At 68.6% G+C, this 8,862-nt stretch overlaps 2 protein-coding genes across 4 annotated transcripts in view; one reads left to right on the top strand and one right to left on the bottom strand.

Annotated features, from left to right (window-relative positions):
• The window catches only part of CACNA1A (calcium voltage-gated channel subunit alpha1 A), a 21,069-nt gene extending 19,783 nt beyond the window's left edge, over positions 1 to 1,286 (top strand). The window contains exon 12 of the mRNA XM_085531494.1: positions 1,115 to 1,286. Within this exon, the coding sequence (XP_085387620.1) occupies positions 1,115 to 1,286 (172 nt within the window). The remainder of the gene's footprint in view (positions 1 to 1,114) is intronic.
• Positions 1,287 to 2,354: 1,068 nt separating this feature from the next.
• LOC107307153 (nuclear factor 1) lies at positions 2,355 to 8,811 on the bottom strand. 3 transcript variants are annotated; one of them, XM_085531671.1, is made up of 2 exons: positions 8,608 to 8,811; positions 2,355 to 3,203 (listed from the first exon to the last, which is right to left on the bottom strand). In XM_085531671.1, the coding sequence occupies exons 1-2, from the start codon at positions 8,632 to 8,634 to the stop codon at positions 2,370 to 2,372; spliced, it is 861 nt and encodes a 286-aa protein (XP_085387797.1). In that variant the 5' UTR covers positions 8,635 to 8,811; the 3' UTR covers positions 2,355 to 2,369. The 3 variants fall into 3 exon arrangements, with proteins under 3 accessions (XP_085387797.1, XP_032297590.2, XP_032297591.2); XM_032441699.2 differs by lacking the exon at positions 8,608 to 8,811 and adding an exon at positions 3,625 to 3,977; XM_032441700.2 differs by lacking the exon at positions 8,608 to 8,811 and adding an exon at positions 3,552 to 3,951.
• Positions 8,812 to 8,862: the final 51 nt, after the last annotated feature.

Here is an 8,862-nt window from a genome sequence, read left to right as displayed (position 1 = left end):
TGTGCCTTTCCCCGACCCCGGAGACCTCCCATATATACAGCACCCCATCATTTGCCCCCCCCCCAAGGGGAGCAAGAGCCTGGGAACCCCTCGTGCTGCCGATGGGGGACCCAGCACATAGAGCAGACAGGGGGTGCTGAGGAAGCCAGGCAGGGCTGTGGGGCTGGCAGGGGCTGGGCCAGGCTGGGGGGGGGGGGTTGGGGGGGCTGGAGGCCACTGTGGGGCTGGGCTGGGGGCCAGGAATGTGCTGGACCCCCGCCAGCGGGCAGCGCCAACAAAGCGGCCATTGTCTGTGCTGGGCGGGGGGAGTTGGGTTCCCCCCCTGCACCTCCACCCCCTCTGTAGGGTGTCCCCCCTGCACACCGGGGTCCCCCCCACCTCCCCCCACCCCCCACCATTATGGTTTCCCCCCAGCTCTCAGCCCCCCCCCCCCCCCACTTTCCAATTCAATCCCACCCTACATCCCAGGCTCCAGGGTCCCACATTGAAGGCAGGAGGACGGGACCCCCCCCCCCTTCAGCTGCATCCCCCGTGGGGTCAGAGGTCAGCAGGGTGCCCGCCAGGTTGTGACCCCTGTGTCAGGGGACACGTGGCGGCCGCGTGCCACACACGCAGCTGTGCCCCCCCCTCCCCCCACAGCCTCCATGGGTCCATGGGACCCTCCGGGGGTCCCCATCCCCAGCGTGGGGTCCAGGTGCTGTGGGGCAGCTGCACCCAAGGCCCCCTCAGAGGGATTGCCCCCCCCCCAGCCCCCCATGCACACCTGCGTCCCTCAGACTCAGCTGCATTGGGGGGGGGGGGCAGCACAGCAGTGACTGCACACACAGCTCATACAGAGACCCCCAGCCCCATGTGTCCACCTGCACCCCCACAACCACATCCCCCCCCCAAGCCCTCAATAAGACCCTGGAACATTGAGACCCCCCTCAGTGTGAGGCTGGAGCCCCTTTGCTGGGGGGGGGGGGGCATGTGCCCAGTGCTCCGAGGTGCTGGGCTGCTGGAATCTGGGAGTCCTGGGGGCAGGCAGGTAGGCATGGGGGGGGGCGCAGCAATGGGAGGGGCACGGTGTGGTCCAGGGCTGTTATTTGGGGTGAGGGTCCGCCGTGTGGCTCAGGGGGGGCTCCCATCACACCGCAGGGGTCCCGGCCACAGAGCTGCGGTGCCGCAGAGCGTTTCGGGTGCCAACAGGAGCCGCCATCTTACATGGGGAGGGGTTGGCACCGCGCCCCCCCCCCCCCCCCGGGCCTGCAGGAGCCAAAGGGCCCCCAGCAAAGGAGGGGGGATAATAGAGGGGGGGGGTTCCGGGGGAGGGGGAGGCCGGGGCTGTGCACGGGGCCTCATGCAGCGCACGGGGGCACGGTGCCAACCGGGGCCATTTTGGCGGCGCTGGGCAGGAGCTGCGCTATCGGGGCTTTCAGCTCTGCCCGGCCTTGCCCAGGGGGGGCCGCGGGGATCCCCCCCCCCCAGGGACCAGCCCCACTTTGCTGAGTGGATTTGGGCACGGGGGGGGGGCAGCCCTGAGCAGGGGGGTGGGGCACCAACGGCCCACGCTCCCCTCCTCGAAGCACACAAGAAGCACCAACAGTGACCCCAAATCGCTCATTCTAGACCCAAAATTCTGACCCCCCCCCAACTCCCCAGGCAGCAAAACTCAGGTGTCCAGGCAGGGAGCACAGCGGGCTCCTGCCATACAAACAGACGAATGGGGGCCGTGTTTGTGTGCCCCACATACACACACATCCCTGCTGCTCCCCAGCACAGACAAAGGCACCTGAGTGGCACGGAGCTCTGGCACGGCTCAGGGCTCAGGGCTCAGCTCAGGGCTCCGCTCAGGGCTCAGGGCTCAGCTCAGGGCTCAGCTCAGGGCTCAGCTCAGGGCACAGCAGCACTTAGTTCAACGTGGTGCACGGCTCAGCATGGTGCAGGCATGGGTTGGTATATGGGACCGGGCTCAGTACGGTGCACAGCACGGATCAGGGCACAGCTCGGATAAGGGCACAGCTCGGATCAGGGCACAGCTCGGATCGAGGCACAGCTCAGATTGGGGCACAGCTCAGATCGGGGCACAGCTCAGATCGGGGCACAGCTCAGATTGGGGCACAGCTCAGATCGGGGCACAGCTCAGATCGGGGCACAGCTCGGATTGGGGCACAGCACACAGCTGAGACAAGTGCACGGTGCACGAACCAGCTCAACACGGAGCCCAGCACGGTGCACAGTGAGTGGCTCAGCACAGCTCACCCTGGTGCCCAGCACACACACACTGTGCCCAGCACACACACACTGTGCACACACACACTGTGCCCAGCCCACCCCTCATTGGTGCCCAGCACACACCCCCCCCCCCGGAGCACAGCCCGGCTCCCGGCTCAGCCCGGTGCCCGCCCTGGCACGGCGCTCACCACGCTGCACTTTGGCACACGGTGCTGCTTTGTGTGCGGAGCGAGGGGGCCGCACCCCCGGCTCCATGTGTGCACGGGGAGGGGGCTGCAGGGACAGGGACGCCCCGAGACCCCCGTGGTTTCCCCCGGGGTCGTGTGACACCGGCACCGAGCGCCGCAGGAGGGAAAAGGGGACGGAACCGGGAGCTGCCGGACGTCGGAACCACCTGCAGCTGAAGCAGGAGCCGTGTGGGGCTCCCAGCCCCGCCAGCCCCTCGGCCCCCACTCACCGGGCGCCTGCACAAAGAAGGCCAGGTAGAGATCGAGCTCCTTGATGGTGACGCCGATGTGGTGCGGCTGCACGCACAGCCCGGGGCTGGCGCACTGCGGGGCCTTGGCCAGGCGCTCGCCGTCGGTGCTCTCCAGCGGGACCCCCTTGAACAGGATGACCATCACCAGGTCCAGCCTCCACACCTTGTCGGCCTGGCGCAGGCAGTCGATGCGGCGGATCTTGCCCTTCTGGTCGGGGTTGGACAGGACGCAGCACGGCGCCTTCTTGCCGGTGACGGAGAGCACGAAGTCCTCGCGGCACTCGGGCCTGATGTCCTTGCGCAGCTTGGCCAGGAGGCGCGAGGCCCATTTCTGCTTGACCTCGGGCTTCTCGCCCAGCAGCTCGTCCTTGACGGCCCGCTCCTCCTCCTTGGACATCCTCTTCTCGTGCTTCTTGAAGTACTTGCGCTTGCGGGCCTGCAGGTTGAACCAGGTGTAGGAGAAGGCCCGGACGTGGGGCAGCAGCGCCTCGATGAAGGGGTGGAACTCATCCTGTGGGGTGAACGACGCTCCAATCAGCCCCGATCTAACCCCAAACACACCCCATCCCCACGGGCGCCATTGACTCGTATGGGGACAGGCAGCTCCGCTCCCCGTCCCGTCCCGTCCCCGCTGCCCCCGGGATCAGGTGGGCGCAGGGTCGGCCCCGAGCTGCCCATCCCGGTGCCCGGAGCTGCTCCCGTCTCCGCTCTCCATCCCCGGTGCCATCCCCGCTCATCACTCCGGTCCCCATCTCCATTTCCCTGGTGCTGGTGGCTCCCGGTTCCCGGTGCCGTCCCCGTTTCCACCTATTCCCACCCCCGTCCCCGTCCCCCGTCGCCAGTTGCACCGTTCCCATACCGTGTCCGTGCTCCCAGTGCCACCAGCACCCGGTCCCCGTCCCCGGTGCCACCATCCCTGTCCCCATCCGTACCATTGCGGCGCATCCCGGCTGTGGGCAGCTGCCAGTCGGGCCCCGGCGGGGCAGAACCGAGAGGGACAATAACCGGGGGGGGGGGGGACGGGGAGGGGCACAACGGCCCGGGGAGGGGAGGGCTGAGCACCGAAAAGAAGAAGTTAACGGGAGAACGGGGCAGGCACCGGGTTATACCGGAGGAGAAGGGATGGGAGGAGAAGGGCACCGGGTTACCGGGTGGGTGTGGGGGGGGGCGGGGGGGGCCGGTCCCGGGTCTCGGAGCCGCTCGCACGGCGGAGCCCAGCGCAGCCCCGCACCGCCGCCGGGCGCGGAGCGCGCGGAGCCGCCGCGGCCCCTTTTGGCACCGGGACCGGTTCGGTATCGGCCAATGGGAGAACAGCGCGCGGGGGGAGCGGCAGCTCCATTGGTTGGACCGGGGGGGAGGGACCGGTGAGGGGTGCGGGGGGGGGTGCGGGGAACGGGGGGGGGCGGATCGAGGAGTTCGGGGACGGGACGCGGGGGGGGGGGGGGAGGAACGGGACGGGACCGGGAGGAGTCGGGAAACTCCGCGAGGAGCCGCAGCCGGGGGGGGGGGGGGGCGGACATCGCACTTTTAGGGGTGGGGGTCGCGCGAGGACGCGGGGCTCAACCCCCCCCCCCAAAACAACCCGAAACGGTCCCGCGCCGTTCGACACGCCCTTTTTTTGGGGGGAAAAACCCGGATTTTGGCTGCTTTCCCCAACCCCGGAGCGGCCCCAGCGCGCGGCGGCGCGGAACGGCCCAAAAGCTCCAATTCTGCCTCAAATCCCCGCGCTGCGATACGAGCCAAACCACCCCCCCCCCCCCCCCAACCCCCCCCGTAATTAATTCCCTCTGTGCGGAGGGGAAAAAAAGAGAGAGAAAAAAAAAGAAGATTAAAAAAAAACCCCAAACCCAACAAATTTGGGAGTTGCGGGAGCGGGGGGGGGGGGGCAGCAGACCCCAAAACAACAGAACAAGGGGCCGGGGGGGGGCCGTGCTCTGCAGCCCCTTTTTTCCTCTTTTCCTTATTATTATTATTATTATTTTTCCCCTTTCTAATTTGTTTTTCATTTCCCAGACGCTCCCGTTCGGTTCCGCGGGGCTCGGCCGGGTCCCAGCGGCCCCTTGGTCCCCTCGGGCCGGTGACACCGGGGGCAGCACCGGCACGAAGCCGCCAGGGGGGGCTGGGGCGGCCCGACCCTCCCGGCCACGTCCGGATCCATCCCACCTCGACGCTCAGCGCGGCCACGAGGTCGGGATAAAGGGCACGGAACCGCCCGGGATCCTCAACCCCGGGACCCGTCACAGCGTCCGGTACCGAGACCCGGCAGCGGTTCGGGTCGGAACCGACGGCCCCGCGTCCCGTCCTGCGCTCTGGGGCCGTGCCAGGCGGCTGCGGAGCCATGGAAGGATCTGGAGCCTCCGGGCCGGGTCCGCCCCATTGCCCAGCACTGACGGCGATGGGGGCGTCGTGGGGGTCCCCCCCTGTTCCGGGGTCCCCTTTGGGGTGCAGCTGGGCTGCAATTGGCTGCGCGGCCCCGCATTGAGCCGCAGTCTTTGGGCGAAGCCACGTTGCCGCGTCCGCAGCTGTAAGAACCCGGCAAAGCGCCAGCGCCCGGCTGCGGCGACGGGGGGAGGAGGAGACGCCGAAAAAGAAACAGGGAGGGGGACAAAAAAATAACAGAAAACACCAAAAAAATCACAGCCCCCCCCTCTTACATCCCCCCCCCCCCCCATCCCCATCCCCAACAACTGCGCCCGCCTTCGTGTATTGCTGCCAGCAGCCTCCCCCCCCTCGGCCCCTCGGCTTCGCAGCGAGAGAAAATAACCCAAAAAGCCGCCAAAAATCCCCCCCTGGCTGCGGCCTCTTCCTTCGGGGCTGCCAAACCCCTTCCCCAGCTCTGCCCCGAGGCCGGGGGGGGCGCGGGCGGCCCACGGGGATGGGGTCGGGGGGGGGGGGGCAGGGTTTGCAGGTGGACACCGAGGGGACACGGGGACGTCGCCCGCCCGCGGCCACGTGGAGCAGCCGCTCGAGGGGCCGCGCTGATGCAGTTTGGCACCGCAGGACCCCGCAGCCAACACCCCCCCCCTCCCCGTGGCCTCCTGCCAGCCCCGGGCCGGGGGGGCCCCGTGGTGCAGCGGCGGCCAAAAAAGCTTTTTGTGGCACATCAATAATTCAGGGCTTCCCGACCCCCCCCCCCCCCCCAGGCCGAGGGCTCCTCTATTATTGATGCCCCGCAGCCCCGGGTGGGGGGGGACACGCAGCTCGGCCCACTCGTGTCACCACCCCCACCCACCCCGGGCACCTCGCACGTGGCGGGGGGGGGGGGGGGCACCCCACAGCCCTCCCTGCACTGATTGCATCAGCCGTGGCCACGCGTGGGGCCTGCACACGCGTGTGCAAGAGCCTCGGGGACACACGGGGGCAATGGGGGGGATGCACGGCGGGACACGCGTTGCATGCAGCTGCCACGTGTGCACGCTGCTCCGTTACATATGTGTGCGCCGCTCCGTTACACACGTGCACACACCCGCTACATGCAGCATCCAGCCCCGCTCCACCCCATGCCCTGCAGCACTGGGCAATGCAGAGGGGCTGGGGCACAGAGGGGGGGGGGGGGCTGCGGGGGTCGGGATCGGGGGCTGCTGCTGCTGCTGGTTCCTCCCCTGTTTTGCAGTAAAATGGCCACGGGCGCTTCGTGCTGCCAGGTTTGGTCTGATGGTTCATCCTATGGGGCTGCAGGGCGGGCAGGACGCACATAGGTGCCATATAGGATGCAGGGAGATGGGCAGGATGCCCCCTAGAGAGAGCTGGGAGCTGGGTCTGGTGCCCCATAGGGGGCTGCAGGTTGGGCTGGTATCGCGTTGTATGAGGGCAGCTCGGCACCATTCGCCCACCCCTGCGGCAGCAGAGCAGCACACGGTGCCTGGCTGTGCCCTATGGGAGCAGCACGTGGGGCAGGTCCCTTATGGGGCAGGTCCTTTATGGGGCAGGTCCTTTATGGGGCTCCCCATTCCCTTCCTTTATGGGGCAGGTCCTTTATGGGGCAGGTCCTTTATGGGGCAGGTCCTTTATGGGGCTCCCCATTCCCTTCCTTTATGGGGCAGGTCCCTTATGGGGCTCCCCATTCCCTTCCTTTATGGGGCAGGTCCTTTATGGGGCTCCCCATTCCCTTCCTTTATGGGGCAGGTCCTTTATGGGGCAGGTCCCTTATGGGGCTCCCCATTCCCTTCCTTTATGGGGCAGGTCCTTTATGGGGCTCCCCATTCCCTTCCTTTATGGGGCTCCCCATTCCCTTCCTTTATGGGGCAGGTCCTTTATGGGGCTCCCCATTCCCTGTGGGCTCAATGAGGAGCCGGGATGGAGCTCGGGGTGCCCACGTTGATCGAGCGGGGCCTGGCGGGAGCCGCTGCTCTACGTGCCAAAATCGGTGCCAAAACCCCATGGAACGGCCCCAAAAACCACCCAGCAACAGCCACGGGGCCGGGAGAGACGGGCACACACGCGTGTGCAGGTGTCGGTGCTCACAAAGGAACACGCGTCAACATGCAACGCTCACGTGAGCGTGCGACACCCGCGTGCAACGGGCGCAGGGAAGGAGGGATGGGGCCGAAGGGCAGCGCTGCAGGTGTGCACAGGTGTGCAAGGAGCCGTGCCCAGCTGAGCTCACACGCTGCAGTGCTCTGTGTGCGGGCAGGGGCACACGTATGTGCGTTGCCGTGTTCCTGGCGTGTGCACACGCGTGTGCGGGGCGGGCGCCGAAGCTGCGAGAAGAGCCGCTGGCCGCCGGCCCAGACAAAACCGGCCGCCAAAACCGCCCCAAAAAGCGGGAGAAAAGGGCAAAGGGAGGAGGGGGGCAAAGCACAGAGAGACCCCACGGCACCGCGGGGATGGGGGGGCACAGAGTGAGGGGGGGCACAAAGTGAGGGGGGGCACAAAGTGAGGGGGGGGCACAAAGCGAGGGGGAGATCAAAGTGACGGGGGGCACACAGTGGGGGGGGGGGCACGAAGTGAGGGGGGGGCACAAAGTGAGGGGGGGGCACAAAGTGAGGGGGGGGCACAGAGTGAGGGGGGGGCACAGAGTGAGGGGGGGGGGGCACAGAGTGAGGGGGGGGGGCACAGAGTGAGGGGGGGGGCACAGAGTGAGGGGGGGGGCACAGAGTGAGGGGGGGGGCACAGAGTGAGGGGGGGGGCACAGAGTGAGGGGGGGGCACAAAGTGAGGGGGGGCACAGAGTGAGGGGGGGGCACAGAGTGAGGGGGGGCACAGAGTGAGGGGGGGGACACAAAGTGAGGGAGGGGCACAAAGTCGGGGGGGGGCACAAAGCGAGGGGGGGCACGAAGTGAGGGGGGGCACGAAGTGGGGGGGGGCACGAAGGGAGGGTGAGTCCAAAGTGAGGGGGGGGCACAAAGTGAGGGGGAGCCCCCGCCCCACTGCCAGCCCCCCGATGGATCCCCCGGGTGGGGGCCCGGCAGGACGGAGCCCGTTGCTCCCGTTGCGCTGCGCATCCCGCTCCCCCCCGGGCCCCCTCCCACGTTATAGGGGCAGCCCTGACCCCGCTCCAGCCTCGCATCACCCCCCCCACAAACCCCCCGCCCCAAAATAACCTGGGAACCCCCCGCTCCGATCCCGACCCCCCCCACAAATAACAGCGCTGCTGCCGGGGCCGCCCCGCTCCGACACGCCGCGATGTCCCGGGACCGGCCGCAGCCCCCGCCCGGAGCCGGAGCGGGACCGGACAGAACGGGACGGATCCCGGCGCCCCCGACCCCCGGAGCGGAACCGGCGCCCCCCACCGACCCACGGCGGCGGCACCTGCGGGTCCCCGCCGGTACCGAACACCGAGGTCGGTCCCATCCCGCTCACAACCACCGCATCCCCGCCCCGCTATAACGGCGCCCTCCCGGACCCGGACAACCCTCCCGGTACCGGTACCGGCCCCGCTCCGCCCGGTACCGACCCCGCGCCCCCATCCCGTACCTGGGTGAGGCAATACGGGGAGTACATGGCGGCGGTGTCAGCCGCGGCGGGGCATGGCGGGCGGGCGGGGAACCGGCACCGGGACCGGGACCAGAACCGGGCGGGCGGCGGAGCGGGGAAAGTTTGGCCCAAGTTCGGCGCCCGTCGCACTTTTGCCGCCGGGAAGCGCCGCGTTGGCCACGCCCCCCGACAGGCCACGCCCACAACCCACAGGCCACGCCCACCCTGCGATTGGCCACGCCCCCTTGGGCACAA

Source organism: Coturnix japonica, unplaced genomic scaffold (genome assembly GCF_054131305.1).
Source record: "Coturnix japonica strain WE unplaced genomic scaffold, WE-NBRP24 Scf043, whole genome shotgun sequence".
In the NCBI taxonomy this organism is placed as follows: Eukaryota; Metazoa; Chordata; class Aves; order Galliformes; family Phasianidae; genus Coturnix; species Coturnix japonica.
Note: the sequence above shows the minus strand (reverse complement) of the source record. Positions and strands in the feature narration are given on the sequence as shown.

Bases quoted from the DNA above. Each gene is read 5' to 3' on its own strand.
- LOC107307153 (XM_085531671.1), bottom strand. From the start codon at position 8,634: ATGTACTCCCCGTATTGCCTCACCCAG. The intron at 3,204-8,607 runs GTACGGGATGGG...TTCACCCCACAG, and splicing joins CCCCGTATTGCCTCACCCAG to GATGAGTTCCACCCCTTCAT.